The following is a 16719-nucleotide window of genomic DNA, read 5'->3' as shown; positions in this document are numbered from 1 at the left end:
TCATTTCTTATTTTTGATTAAGATACATTTCGTAGTTGACATACAACATGTGGCCAATATAATTATTGAAATCTCAAGGAGGCTTGATATGTATGAAAATATAGAATAATTCACAAATATAGAAGTATAGTAATGATATTTATGTTTATTTTATTCATTTTTCCATTATCATTTTGTTGCATTGTTGAATTAGATTTCTACATTTGTTTTCTGAGTAGCCTACAAGTACAAGTCTTTTTCTTTGTACAAGTCAAATGGTTCTCCCTTCAGGAGAGAAAAAAATTCCCGTTCTACAACGTGTAGAGTATTCTTTTCAATATTAACAATACAGGCTTATGATTATAGATTAAATATGATATCTATTATGAATACTCACAATAGAATTGCAACTTTCAGCAACATGCACCACCTGTGAAACAGAGCCTGCTGCGAACAGACAGTGACGACTGGAAAGAGTTCATCGCAAAGCCGTCTCTGAAATACATTCTGCGCCTCTTGACCGGCTTAGCCACTCAACACGAGCCTACTCAGGTTAGTTCTCTTTAGCTCAATCACTGAATGACTTCCATATTGTTGCAAAATAGATTAGTTTTTATATGTTACGAACATTATATGTGTGTTGACATTATACAATGATGATAACAACAGTGAAGTAGATCATTATGATGTAGTTTGTTTATTACCATAACAATGCAGTAATGTAATGTAACATTAATTTTACATTCATTTATTTGTTAATACAATTACAAATCATATGAATATGATCAGGAAAGAACATCAGGCATAGCCCGTTGTTCAAACATAACTAATATGATTACTAAATGTACTCATTTTAGTACTATAATCAAAGAGGAGATTTTCCTCTCTAATATTTCGCCCAAGCAAAGACGGGAGTGTCAATTTCTCTAGAGGAAAAACTACTCCAGTCATATGATACATATATTTACCCTCAATCTTCACCAATAATTATTTTAAAAATTATAACACTTTACTTGTGTTTCGCTTCAAGAAGAGTATCCTGACATAACTTATTTCTAAGTTCAAACATTAGGAACGAAGTGGAGTAAAGCAATTACAGAAACAACATGAATAGAAATGACGATCAAAGTTGTATTCGCACACGTCAGTGACAGTGAACTGTAAATATGTATTTCCCAGGAGTTCTAATTGACTATTGCCACTCAGTCCGGCTGAGTGAGTATTAATAATATCATTAGAACTTGAAGGAATTCACGTCCCAAGCGGTTGTTTTTGCTATGTTTTCTATACACCATTCTAAATGGTTCCTTGCAATTATAGGTGGTAGGTAAAGGAAAATTCTATTCTATTACATTGTAACTGAAAGTTTTTGTCTGAAATTCATGTTTAACGTTTTTGTTCGTTGTGTTTGTAGAAAGCAGTGGGCGCCGACAGCGTGGCAATGATCCTGCACCGACTGGAACAGGTGTCTTCCGACTCACACGTGGGCTCGCTGGCCGAGAACCTGCTGGAGGCGATGTGTGTGGACAACCCGGGCGTCGCTGCGCGCATCGAACAAGTGCGTCAGGAGACGCGCGCCGAAAAGAAGCGGCTCGCTATGGCTATGCGCCACAAACAGCTGGGCGCGCTCGGTATGCGCACTAACGACAAGGGACAGGTCTGTACTTTCCCAGTTTATATTTTTTCAATTATTCATTTTTCTGGTTTGTTCTGAACAGAAATATTGTCAAGAACCGTCTCAGTGTGCACCATACATAAAAAAGTACATACATATAGTCCGGGTCCTGTAGCTTCGCCTATCGGCGGAGAGCCACTAGACTACAATACTACCCGTTCAAAAACATCCAACATTTTTGAAAATGTATCTTTCCATAAGCAACAGATGCTCTTATGTATCTTCTCAAAAGATACACCAGAAGCTTTTTGGAATTACGTCCTTTTAGCACAACACAGCCTGTCAGCTGATATTAGTTCAACATGCTTTTTCCATTTTTGGTAATATGTTGCATCTCTCTCATTCATGGAGAATTTCTGTGTGTAGGGAGCTTCCTCCATCTAGGAATCTAGGATCTCTGAAGCCTGATGTTTTTGCAAAACCGTGAATATTATTACCTCGCGAACCATACCTTGCCTATAAGCCTTAGTCACGGAGGCAAAGCTACGGGACGCGTACTGTACAATAAAATTTGTACTTTCCCTGGTTTTGTTGGTGGAGAGTCCCTGCGGGAAGGACTCACCTCGCCTGAATATATAATTGAAGTTGTCAATGGGTCTTACGACTTGGGTCTTGTATTTCAGACGTGACCGTCATGTTAACATGTCCATCCGATATCTCGGTAATGATCTGGATAAAGACTTTTGATGATAAGTGGGTTTCAGCCCGGTATTTCTAGGCTGCTACACAAGTACTTTATCCACTAGGCTACGGATCACTCCTACGAAGTCATAATATTGAATGACGAATAAAATTATATTCTATATAAATAGTTGGGGCCAGGTAATACCGGTACAATATCAAAATAATTCAGATTGAAGAGTTAATGTCTACATGAGTTTATTTACTTCATTTATTTACTGTAATGTTGCTTTTACTTTTAATTTCCTTGAACTAGTACTCTGCAGAGAAATATTCAATTAATATTGGTTTGTATTTCCATTGCATCTTGTTCTTGTATTTTTGTTTGTGGAAATACAATTTGAATTGTTGGTGGGAGTGACTGTTGTTGATTACGTTATTTTTCAATAAGCTTGTTAATATTTTAATCCTACTATTTTCTAAACACCCCCTATTTTATTTTTGCTCACTTACCTGATTAAGTGCGACAGTGGACCACAAGGGAATATTGTGTGCTGGATGGGGTTTTCCGTGATTTCGTTTCGTTTCCGTGTTTTTTTTTGTTTGTGAAATATTGTGCACCATTGTTTATTTCTTGGGTAATGATGGTGTGGGTAATAATATGATTTCGTGGTAATGATGAACTTTTTTCTTTGCGAAATATATGTATTTCACATTATTTTGTATCGTGACAAGAATAAAGTTTGAATTTGATTGACAGGTGACAGCGGAGAGCACAATGATGCAGCAGCAGATGGAGGAGCTGGGCGAAGAGACGGGCCTGGTGTGTGTGATCTGTCGCGAAGGCTACAAGTTCCAGCCGACCAAGGTGCTCGGCATCTACACGTTCACCAAGCGCTGCAACGTTGACGACTGCGAGCCCAAGCCGCGCAAGACCATTGGCTACAGCACGGTCACGCATTTCAATGTCGTGCACATTGACTGTCATATGTCCGCTGTCAGGTATGTCATTTAGTCGACTTGAATAATTCAATTGTTTTATTCATGACCATACGCAATATATAAACCAGAACCATAATTATGTAAGCGTTTTCAATATATAACTGAAAATGCAAAAGTATCACAGAATGGTTAAAAGCGTGACGTTCATGAAATTCAATCAATATAAGTTGGATAATCAACTTTTTCAATTTTTGTATCAAAAAATTTCAAAGTAGCTCAATATTATATAGTTTTTAGTGCTTATCAAGTGCAACTTCGTTATTCAATTTGGTTGTTAATCTTTATAAATTCTATGTTTGTATGTGTTGAAGTAAGTGAAGGACACATAACCTACTTTTTGGTATGTGTCATCACCTGAATTTGAAATAAAACATGATACATGGATTGTCTTAGTAGTCTATCTACCATTGTTTTCACATCAGTGTCGTTTGTTACATAAATAATAAATAAATATAACATAAGAAGGTTCTCAATTAATGAATTATGTAAATTAAGTCTCTTTATTTCTTATTTTATTTATTCATTCCTCATAAAGTACAAAATAAAACATTAGGAGCCACCTTCCAATTTGAGCAAGCTAGAGTTTGTTTCTGGCACTTGGCTTGTTGGAAATAAATCTCAAAATGTTGAAAACATGATTACAGTATAATATTCAACTGAGATAACAATTATTAGCAAAAAGACCTGAATTGAACTTACGAGTATCAATGGTTGAGTTTAATATTCTAATTAAAAAATGAAAATATCTATGTATATAGCAGCTCAGATGAGAAACTTGGTAAATATTGATGTGATTGTAGAATGCCTACATTCAGAATGAGACAGTGCTATGTTATTAATTACTAATGTTTTGTTGTTTAGGCTTGCCAGGGCTAGGGATGAATGGGAATCGGCCGCCCTGCAGAATGCCAACACGAAATGCAACGGATTGCTGCCACTGTGGGGGCCTCAAGTGCCCGAGTCTGCCTTCGCATCGTGCCTTGCCCGACACAACACCTATCTTCAAGAATGCACTGGTCACAGGTAACTTATAATTTTATCTTCTTCAATAGATTCATTCACATTTAACATTTATTATTGGCCTAGTGGTAAGGAGCGTGAAGAAACTGCTGTCTACTAGAACTGCTGTTCGGGGGTTCGAATCCCGCCAAATGGCATGGACGTTTGATCATCTCATCAATTCACTAACGCACATCCCATTACCCACGCACAAGTTGAAAGCTCAAGATGAGCTTTAATCAAATCAATAAACTATGAATAAATATCTGATTCGCGATAAATATCTGATCCGCAATGATTGCCCATCTGATCCACAATTAAATGAATACTGTGTAGCCATAGAACATTCATCAAAAATAAATAATATAATAATTATTATTAATATAATATTATTATATTGTACTAGTACACGGATTATCCGTGCTTTGCACCTTACGTACTTTGCAACTTCTTATGTCCAAGAAAAAAAATAGAATGATTAACCATTATTTTGTCGAAATTACGTTCATCAGAGTTGAAAATTCTTAAAACCCTGAACCTTTCTTCCATTCATGAGTTGCGCGATTCAATCAAACAGAGCTTTGTTCAAGTGACTCCATGGTGTAATTGGTAGTGCGTTATGGAGTCACTTGGACAAAGCTCTGTTTGGTTGAGCTTTTATTGTTGCGTAAACTTTGAATCACAAATTTAATAAATATTTGTTTTAACTATAAAAGAAAAGTTGATTGATTGATTAATAGCAATCAAATAAGCCTATATCCATCCTTGGTTAATTCTGAATCTTTATGTAAAATTAGCAATTTTCTTAGTAATTTAATTAGTTCATTATCTTATAAGTGATAATGCGTCAATCGTGTATTTCATATCCCGTACATGTATAAGCCAGTCTACAATATTATAGATAGTAATAGCTTTTGTAATAGTAAACAGATCCCAAGATCCAACTAGATTAATTTGAACATGTTTGAATAATTGTTAGCAAAGTAATTCATCATCCATGACAGATGTTTTATATCATTTAGTATATTATGTAAATTTTGTCATATTTCAGGGATATCAGCTACGCTTCGACTGTTCATGATTTGAAATTACTGCTGCTGAGATTTTCTCATGAGAAGAGCTTCCATGACGACACAGGCGGTGGTGGTCCACAGTCCAACATGCACATCATTCCCTACCTGCTTCACATGGCTCTCTATGTTATCAACTCGTAAGTAACATTACTTTCTCTATTTTGATTAATTCTGAGCTTGAAGTCGATTCTGACTAGAGAGAACTCCCTATTTAAGGGAGCTGTGCTAATAATTGACATCCTTCACCGTGGAAAAGTGTTCCACGCTTACATTAACGTATACTCCAGATTTATCTAACCTACGAACAGCCTGTGATAATAATTGGACATCCTCCATAGTGCAAGAGGTTTTCCTCAACAGTACTCAAAGTAGCATTTATTTGAGTTTTTGTTTTGTTGTTGTGACAGGACGAGATGCGGTGCACGCGAAGAGAAGAACCTGTGCAGTTTCCTGGAGGTGACTGCGCCAGAAAAGTGGGTGGAATCGTGCTTTGACGCAGAGGGGCCACTCTACTTCGCCACACTGTCGTTGCTGCTGCATGCACCCACGCGCTGGGCGCGCACGCGCATCTCTCATCTGCGCCGGCTCATTGTGCTCGCGCATGCGCGTCACCTGCAACCGGCGCCTGCGCAGGGCAAGGTCACCGACCTCGCCGTCAAGGACTATGCCGTCTACAAGAGCAGTCTCGTCTTCTTCGCCATGATTGACGCCATCTATCGGTACCATTTCAAGGTCAGCATGCAATCATTCATATTAATCATTGATTAGATTGTGTGTCATTCAAAATATACGCTATGATGGGTTGATTGAATAAAAACTAGAATCTAGTGACTAGCATCTAGTCATTATAATTCGTGAGATATTACTTTTAACACGGCTCTCACTCAAAGTCAGAGAGGTCCTATACTCTTCCATTCACTAATCACTCCCACTACCTGTATCAGTATCCAATTGTGCGCAGCATGCTTACTCCTCTTCACTCTGTCCATGCTATAAACTATGGAAGGAGAAACTGGCTTTTATTCTGTCAACCTCAAATCTCAAATGTGCGAGAATGAGCTGATCATTAGTATATCAGATGTGCTATGTGTCTGGTTCCCGTTGCTTTGTGGATGCAGTACCATATTATTATATCCATATGATACAAAATCAAATCAAAATCAAAATCATTTATTCTTCAAAAAACAAATTTACAGTATAAAATACAACACTTTCACAAAACTTGTCTAACCTAATCCTTATATGACAATTTACAAGACACATTGAGAAGAAAAATCCCTGCAAAGGTTTAACCTGAGCGCAGGAATGAGTCGCTATAAATAACATAATAACAATATCGAGGGAAACAGGATGTTGAAAAACTACTCTATAAAATGAAAGAAATTAATATTAAAATACAGACAGTTAAAGTTAATTGCAATAATTCGTGAAAATAGAAATGTTCAAAATATAATTACAAATATTGAACAGCAGCACAACTCATGATTATAAAATGATGATAATCATAGAATATAATTTATGTAAACAGTATCCACTATGCTTAGCAATTTGAAATTTATATACAATATAAAAGAAATTGAAAATCACGTAGTTAATTCATAAATCAGTTCAAAAAACATTGAAAATAAGAGGGAAAGGTATTCACTACAAAATAATACATTATTCAATAGTTACAAAAAAGTTTGATATTTGTTATTTCTAAAGGTTATTATAACTTTGGAAGGAGAAAATCTTTGATCAATACAGAAAGTATAGGATCCATAGTAAATGAATTTTACTTGTATCAAAATAGTTTTTCATTGAGCTTGAATGCTACAATACATTTATCCAATTCATGTCTAGTTCTACTGTTTAATCTGAAATTGACAAAATCAAAAGGTATATGATTCAGTAGTCTTTTAGCTACAAAGACAAACTGCCTACAGCACACGTCCAACACTGTACGATCATTCTGAAAAGTAATGCTAGATGGTCTCAAATCATACATAGTCTCTCGAAGTCTGAAATTATTTTTGTTTTTTATTATATATAAGAGAAGACTCTTTGTATATATTTGTCTGACAGTTAATACTTCGAACTCATTGAAAAGATCATGCTGGGGTAACGTCTTGGTTTGGAAGTAATTGATTTGATTAAAAATTTTTGTATGGTGAATAATTTATTGAGATGGATGTTTCTGGCTCCTCCCCAGGCTATTATACCATATTGCAGTACTGATTGGGCATAAGCAAAATAAACTAGACGAGAAATATCTTTATTCTTTAGCATACCAATATTGTGAAATTTAAAAATTAGATACCTCAATCTTCGACATAAGCTATTTATCTGTATATCCCATCTAAGATGGCGGTCAAGAATTATGCCAAGGAATTTAGTTTTTGTAGCACTCGCTATTATCGGGCAGTCACAGTTCACCAATCTGTTACTAAGACAGGTATGTGAATGAATTTTAATATTGTTGAATTGATTAGGTTGGCCGGTTTGATTTGGAGAGAAAGTTAAATAAGTACTTTTGTGGTGTTTAATGTCAAAGTGTGGTGATCCAAGTATGCCTTAATTTTACTGAGACCATTTTCACTAACTCTTTTCATGTCGTTCCAGGAGTTAGTGGTGAATAGTAAAGTAGTGTCATCAGCATATGATAAAATTTCACAATTTTCTATTCCAGGTTAAGCATGTCATTAATATAGATGAGGAACAAAATTGGTGATAAAACTGTACCTTGCGGGAGCCCATAGTCTGATAAATTAGCTTTACTTGTAACACCATCCATAGCCAGAAATTGGGAACGACCTTGTAAATAATTCTTGAAAAGTTCCAGGGGTACACCTCTTATGCCTAGGCATTGCAGTTTTCCAGAAGCATAGAATGTGGGATAGTGTCAAATGCCTTACTCAGGTCCAGGAAGACTCCCAATGTCTTTTTCCTATTATTAAAATTATTATATAAGATCTCCACAAGTTTGACAATAGCATCTTCTGTGCATTTACCTTCTTGAAAACCAAACTGATTTTCGTGAATAATATTGTGTTTCTTTAGATAGGTTAGCAGACGGCTTTTAATAACTTTTTCTATTATTTTGGAAAAAACACTTAAGAGACTAATCGGCCGGTAATTTGATGGATTTTGAGAATCACCAGACTTGAACAGTGAGACGATAGAGGCTACTTTGAAATGTTTAGGGAAGACACCCTCCACAAAACACTTATTTATAATAGCTGCTAACGGTTTAGCTACAGAATTAGCTATTCTTTTGAGAGTCATGTTTGATATTCCATCTATACCAGAAGCTGAACTGTTTTTAAGTGAGGCAATGAATTGTAAAATTTCTCCCTCGTTGGTAGGAAATAGAAAAAAAGAATGCGGTGAATTAGTATTTCTGTGTGCAGAGTGTGTGCGATTGTTGCTGTTGGATGCTTTCAATCTCTCTGCAAAGATTCTACCTACATTAGCAAAATGATTATTCAAGACTTCTGGGTCAATTACAGGATTAGATGTGTTCTGTTTACTGCCTATCATCTCATTTATGCAGTTCCACGTTTTTTTACTATTACCCTTAGATTCTTTGATTTTATTTTTATAATAATTCAGTTTACATTGTTTTATCAAATTATTTAATAAGTTTCTGTATTTGGTATATTCTATTTTGAGCCTGGTATTGAATGGTTGTTTAGTGAGCATCTTGTGCATTTTATCTCTAGTGCGAATTGAGTTAATAAGTCCTTTAGTAATCCAATTTTTTAATGGTCTGAGTTTGTGAGGTATTGATTTTTTTGTAGAGGCATTTTGTATGTATGTATTTATTTTATTAATGAAAACAATAGTGGACTCTTCAGCAGCACCGCAGTAGACATCAAACCACTTTTCGGAATTCAATCTCTCCACCAGAGATTCAAAATCAATCATAACTCTGTGATTTGGAACTCCTTCGGTTACCACGGCACTGGGCGTGCTTAGTTGAAGACATGTAGAGTAGTGATCGCTTACATTAGTTTCAAATATAATACCACGGATTTCATTTGAATCGAATGTAGTATTTTTTAAGAATATATGATCCAAGCATGATACTGAATTGAGTTGTACTCTGGTAGCCTTGTTTATATACGATTTAAAACCATATGTGGACATAGTGTTAAAATATTCGTTGGTTGTTCTACTGTTGGAAATCAAATCTATATTCAGATCACCAAGTAGCACGATATTCCTATGATCACGAAAATTATGTAAACATTTATCTAAGCCATCGATGAAGAGATCAATATTCGTAGACGGAGACCTATAAATGGCAAACATAGTCAGCTGAACAGCCTGATTAGGCAATTGAACATCAAGTATGATAGAATTCGACTCATCAAGTACATAATCAATTTTTTTTACCCTCAAGAAATCTTTCAGGAATATGCAGATTCCATTACATTTATTCAAATTCCCTGGCTGATTAATAGATGAATACCCATTTAGAGAGAAATCGAAAGAATGTTGCTCATTAATCCATGTCTCTGTCAATATAATTACATGAAAATTAACTTTACTATTCTGAATCATAAATGCAAATTCATCAAAGTTCTTATTTATGCTACGTATGTTCATTTGGAGAATATTAATATCATTAATGCATGCTCGGTTTGCACTATTGCAGGGATCAAAAGTAAATAAATCCTCTATTAAAGTGTCATAGCATTCATTAGCTAGTTCATCTTCAAAATTATTAATGATAGCCATGAAATAATATAATTGAATTAAGACAAGTTAACAAGGTTGAAAAAAGAGTACTGAATAAAACAATTTATTGATAAGAAACGTTCTAATATGCTAAAGTTTGTAAATGAGAAAAATATAGAAATGTATGATTTTGATCAATACTAAGTTATAAGGAAAATAATAATTATTATTCAACTAAGAGACTAGTTTTCTCAATTTTTAAGAAAGCTGAAAAAGTAAAAAAAAGAAAAAAAAAGTATGTCGAAACTCCGTATTCTGAAGAAGAAAATTGAGACGATTTACCATCTCCAATCAATTCATTCACTTAAAGATAAGCTAAAATAAAATCTATGTAGTAAGACCGAAATATCGATACTCGATTAAGCTTCATTCATTGAAGCTGATTTATCAGTAAAAATGAGTAACTGTTGCAGTACTATAACCGAGAAAGTATAACTGATAAAATATTCGGAATAGTTTTATCTTATCACTAGAATTTTACTGTTCATTGACGGTAAATACAATAACGTTGATGATCTTAATCACAATTAGAGACATATCCTTCCTAACACAATTCGAACAGAAAAAAAATGAAAAAATCGAAAAATGGAATATAATTGTAAAATAGAAATACTGAATTCATATCAAAATCAAAACGTAAATGCTCTACTAAAACTTATTAAAAGAAGACATGTCTTATCGAAAGTGAGTTATTATTAATAGTTTTAATCATTAGTTGAATATTTCTCCAGGTCATTTACTCCTGTAATACGCTCAACCTGAGATGAAAGGTCCTTTCTAACGAGTACTTTACAATCTTTTACCCACACGAAGGCCAATTTACCTTGCTTTTTGAGATTTCTAGCCAAACCTAAAAGTTTTTTATTGTGAGGAGCCAAATGTTCGTTAATAAAAACGTGGGAATCCGGGAGGGTGCTCTTTATTTCCGTAGACTTCAAACCCTGTTTCTTTTTAGCTGCATCCAGCCACGCTATCTTGGATTTTCTCGCCACAAATTTGACTACAATGTTGCTTGTGCCCTTGACGTTAGGAACTCTATGCGCAATCGAGATGTCTTCTAGTCGGTGAGGAACCTTTATCACTCGAGCTACAGCCTCCAAAACTTCGTAGATATCTTCCTCATCCGTCAGTGGAATGCCGGTGATTTCAATATTATCCAATCTGGAGCGTTGATGAAGGAAATTGATTTCGTCTTCCAGTTTGCTATTCCTTTCACTCAAATAGCTGGAAATTTTATTCAAATTAGTGAGATTATCCTCATGTTTAACGGATGTTTCTTCTAACGTATATTTGGATTGCTTTAATAGTTCAACATCTGCACTCAATGCATCAATCTTTGGCTCGAATACAGCTCGAAGCGCAGTTATTTCCTCTAGTACTTGACTTAGTTTAGCTTCAAGTCCCGCATTCACGTATTCAGCACTACCGACGCAATCATCACATTTCCAGGCTGCTTTGACTTGAGAGTTCATTTTTTTGAATTTTTCTATGTTACCAAGTCTAGTGCAATGAGCATGAAAACAGAGTTTACACTTACTACATTTAATACCTTCGTTTGTTGTAAATTGCACTTCACACTTCGAACACATGGACATCTTGAGACAGGAACACAAAAAATTATTGATTGAGAGAATTTAGTTTCAAAATAATTAACGGGTTTCGACACACGAAAAACAACTAGCAGAATACCATCTTAAACATAACCAATATTCTGTACAGTTCACTCCGCACTTATCTAACTGCGATAAGAGAGTCTAAAAACACGACCGTCCTTCGTCGAGGTCTGATAGCAACTGAACCTAATCATATTTACCTAATCATATTATGGATTGATACTATATCCTGAACAAATTATTTCAAATATTGTATAGACATACTGCTTTTTAAAAGCCAAAACCTAAAATAACCCTAACCTTCAAAGTGGCCTGCTTCCTGGGCCTTGAGACGGAGGAAGAGTGAACCAACGGGGTCCTGAGTTGCTACTACAACAATGGCCAGGTTTAGTGGACGTCACTGTGATTAATGGGCCTATTGTCATTTTTGTCACCTGTTTCACAAAACTGATTCCATGTACTCATTTATTCATTTCGCTTATTATAGTGGCGCTCCAGATTTTAGGAAGCCATGCCCTAAAGAAGGTTGTTCCACAGTATCCTTGAGTTGATACAGTAGCCTACTGTAGAGCTGTTGATACACTGCACTCTACAGTATCCTATAGAGTATAGACTTTGGAAGCAGTTTAATGGCGCAATCGACGTTATGTATTACCAATAATTGCAAGCTGTTTACGATATTTCTCTGTATGCCTCTAATAGTTAATTGTATCTCATGAAGTTTTGCATATCGAGTCTCACAAGATCACTTTATTATTATCTAGCAATATATAACTGGCGCACAAGGAATCTTCCTTTTGCCGGTCTCACCTACTGTACTTATAGGAGCATAATAATATAGATACGATATTTCGTATATTTACTGTTAGTATGATAATTAATCTTCATTTAATAATTATTATCTCTAATATTATGAATATTTTTGTAAAGCTTTTTTGTATTTTGTTTTTGGCAAATGAATAAATAAATTCAAATTCAATATGATGTATGTACTACACGAGTAAGCAATACATTGAATAAATAATGAGATTGTTGAATTGAAATTGCAGAAAGTGCCGGTGGCGTCAGAAGATCAATGGACCACTGCTCTGGCTGATTATATAAGACACAATGATGAAGCACTGATGAAGGCTTCTGAAAAGCTCATGTCTTTCTACTCCAACGAGCTCCTACCGAGCACTTCGTTTGAAGAATTCTGTGATGTCGTTGGTACGTACTGCTATATTCTGATATTTATTGAATTCAATCAACTTTATTTTTTATCTATTTATGCAATATGATAATTCCCACTGAGTCTAATGAGACTCATAGTGGTACAAAAACAAAATAGCACTGTACATGATTTAGTATTATGTTAAACTGAAATTATAATAGACAACTACGTACACTCTGTGGTGTATATGGATTACTTTTCATGGTACTAAGCAAAGTTGCATTGTGATTTAGTAGTCCAGTCAAAATAGACATAAAAAAGGGGGTGTGTTTGCAATTTATATTGCAGTTCTAATTTTTTAATATATTATTTGGGTACATAAAAGAAGTCCAGAACCTATTTCTTCATGCAAAATTTCCTTGTGTTAGATACAGGATGGACCAAAAGCCTCGTATTTTCGGCTCATTTTTCAGTTTTCAGCTATTTCTGCCAAATCTCGTAATCGGACAGAAAAATTTGCTCTCGCCTTTTTTTAGATTATAAAATTCTGAATAAAATTAGATCATTCGGAACTCTATATCTCCAATGAGTACTGAGTTATGATTTTTCAAAAATGAGTGAAATTTGAAGAAAAAAATGAGCCGAAAATACGAGGTTTTTAGTCCATTCTGTATCTAGCACAAGGAAACTTCGCATGAAGGAATTGGTTCTGCACTTCTCTTATGTACCCAAATAATATATTAAAAAAAAAAAGAACTACAATATAAATTGCATGCACCAATGTATATAGTGACTGGACTATAGATGTATGTATTACCATATAGAAAAGATAGCATAAGTTGATAATCCCCGATTGTTGGTGTTAGCGATAAGGTAATGCTGTATTGAATATATAAACAACGTGAGTGGTTGATGCGTTCGGACAAGTGCTCAAAGACAATCAGTTCTGATGACATTTAAGATTCAAGGTTGATTAGAGATAAACATAATATTCATTTATAACCAGTATTAGCAAGTTTTAGGTAAGGGAATATTACTTACCAGTTTGTATTAATGATTGAATTTGCTACTTAATAGTTGCAAACTAATACAATTAGTTGATACATTTCAAGTGTAATTGTTCTGGGTTGGAGCTTTGAAGTTGCTGGCGTTTTTTAATGTAAATTGCAGATTGCTGCTAAATTTCCTATTGTTTTCTGTTTCAGAACTGTTCGATGAAATTCCTAGTCCTTCCACCTTCATATCGGAAGTTTTGAATTTGATTGCTTGAACTAAATTCTAAATCCCACTCTAGATGTATTATTAAAACACGATGTGTGTAGAATTTATGCTGAAATTATGTTTTGCTCTTGTATCCTAACTTGATTTATGGATTTGATAAAATATTCAATCTAATTGCCTTTCAAGAAGTTTTGTTGTATTCTGGTTTTAAAAATATAATAAAGAATATTGTCACTGCTTAAAATGGGTTTTATTGCGTCAACATTCCACACTGTACCGTTTTGCATGGAAAAACAACAATAATTTTTCATTAGAAGTCATTGTTTTATTAGAAGTCATCTCTGATTTATTGGAGAATTAATACACTGAGGAGTGACTGTGACTTGGAGTGTGGTGAAAAACTCGTTACTCTTGCCTTCACAAGAAATTTTAACATTTTTCCAGGTACTGTAAGTTTTCCAAGTTAGGAAAAAATCTTCACTTCTATCATTTTCAACGATCTTTTAGAACTGATGGTTTTCCGAGATGTCTCCTTGCAACAGGCCCCTGCTGATATAATCAATCCAAAGACAAGTCTCCATTCCTTTCTACTTTTAATAATTTCTTATGTAATATCAGAATAAATTTTTATTCTTTGGTCAACATAGAAAGTTGATAATTGAAACATGTAAGAAAATATTGAAAAATAAGATGTCAATATCATCATCATCATTATTGGCACTACAGCCCATGTAGAGCCTTAGCCTTCACAACCACATCCTTCATCCCTCTCGACATTCTGCTGTTCTTCTCCATCTTCTTACACCCAATCCTCGCAAATCCTCCTCCACATCGTCAACCCACCGCTTTCTTGGTCTTCCTTGTAGTCTTCTACCTCTGGGTTTGCCTTCCAGCACCATTCTTGGCACCCTCCCTTCCGGCATTCATGACCAGCCCATCTCAGCCTCATACTTTTTACAACAGATAAAATACTGGTCTCTTCGAACAATCTTCCTAGTTCCTCGTTTGTTCTTATCCTCCATATTTCATTTTCCTTGATTGCTCCAAAAATTCTTCTTAAAATCTTTCTTTCCCATCTCTGAAGCAGACCTTCTTCTCGTATAGTCAATGTCCAAGCTTCGGCCCCATATGTCACCACTATTGGTCTTAGAACTGTTGTGTAAATTTTTATTTTGCCTTTTTTGACACATTCTTGGACTTCAGGATATTCTGCAGGGCGAAATACACCCTATTTCCGGACATTATCCTAGCATCCACTTCTTCCGCTACATTATTCTCTTCCGTTATTAGGGTGCCCAAATACTTGAATGACTTCACTTTCTCAAATGTTCTACCTGATAACTGTATCTGTGTTCCATCATTCACTGGCCTCCTGGACATAACCATCACTTTAGTTTTCTGCATATTAATTTCCAGGCCTACTTCTCTTGCCTCATGTTCCAGCTTTTCATAGATTTCTGTCAGTTCCCTCCTGTTTCTTGCTAGTATGGTCACGTCATCTGCATAAGCCATTATTTGGCACATCCGGTTGAAGAGTGTGTCCCCGGGGTTGTTGGTGGTCACCTTTCTGATAATATTTTCCAGCACTGCATTGAATAACATGGTTGACAGCACATCTCCTTGCCTCAGTCCCCTTTTTATCTCAAAATCATCTGTAACACTTCCATCAATCTTGTCCACAGCTCTGCTTCCTTTCATCGTCATACTTATGAGACGGATCAGCTTTGTGGGGACATTTAACTCCCTAAGTGCCTCATACACTTTCACCCTACTGATAGTGTCATATGCCTGTTGGAAATCAATATATATCTGTTGCACGTTGACATCAAACTCATAACATTTTTCCAGAATTTGCCTGATTGTGAAGATATGGTCGACTGTTGATCTTCCTGGCCGGTAACCACATTGATACTTTCCAATATTACATTCTATCAATGGCGTCATCCTTTTTGCTAGAATTTTGGCAAAGACTTTGTACAGAATACCCAGTAGGGTGATTCCTCTGTAGTTTCGGCACTGCATTTTGTCCCCCTTTTTATGAACTGGACAAATTATACTAATGCTCCATTCTTCTGGCATTTTTTCTTCTAACCATATTTCATTGATTAGAGCATGCATCCTCTGTACAAACATGTCCCCTCCTTTTTTAACAAGTTCTGCCATTATTAGATCTAACCCAGGGGCCTTATTGTTTGCAAGATCTTTGATAGCCTCTTTCACCTCATTAAGCATTGGTCTGCCCACTTCCTCTTGTACCGTTCTCACATCATCATAAGCAGGTTCAGCTTCTTGTTGGCCATGGTTCAAGACTTCATCAAAGTGTTCTCTCCATCTCCTCTTTATTCCTTGTTCATCTCCTATCATATTTCCTAATTTATCCTTGCAGTACACTGCCCTGGGTTGAAACCCTTTTTTATCGTCTCTCATTTTTTTGTAAAACTTTCTCATCTCTCCAATGCCATAATGCTCTTCTATACTTTCCAACTGCTGCTTCTCATATGCTCTTTTCTTTCTTCTACATAACTTATCCGCTATCCTCCTTTCTGATCTATAATCTTCCACAGTTCCCCGTGTTTTTCTCTGGATCATTTTCATTCTGGCCCTATTTCGTCTTTCAATTGCAGTTATGCATTCTTCATCAAACCAGCGAGCCCGAATTTC

At 35.4% G+C, this 16719-nt stretch overlaps 1 protein-coding gene across 1 annotated transcript in view; it reads left to right on the top strand.

Annotated features, from left to right (window-relative positions):
• LOC111048180 (protein purity of essence) overlaps positions 1-14302 on the top strand; it is a 79620-nt gene extending 65318 nt beyond the window's left edge. The window contains exons 37-44 of the mRNA XM_039431953.1: positions 397-531; positions 1394-1636; positions 3036-3277; positions 4139-4300; positions 5328-5486; positions 5757-6081; positions 12734-12893; positions 14043-14302. Coding sequence (XP_039287887.1) covers positions 397-531; positions 1394-1636; positions 3036-3277; positions 4139-4300; positions 5328-5486; positions 5757-6081; positions 12734-12893; positions 14043-14107 — 1491 coding nt within the window. The 3' untranslated portion in view covers positions 14108-14302. The remainder of the gene's footprint in view (positions 1-396; positions 532-1393; positions 1637-3035; positions 3278-4138; positions 4301-5327; positions 5487-5756; positions 6082-12733; positions 12894-14042) is intronic.
• Positions 14303-16719: the final 2417 nt, after the last annotated feature.

This window comes from Nilaparvata lugens, chromosome 7, assembly GCF_014356525.2.
Source record: "Nilaparvata lugens isolate BPH chromosome 7, ASM1435652v1, whole genome shotgun sequence".
NCBI classification, from domain to species: Eukaryota; Metazoa; Arthropoda; class Insecta; order Hemiptera; family Delphacidae; genus Nilaparvata; species Nilaparvata lugens.
This window is presented reverse-complemented; position numbering and strand designations above follow the sequence as displayed.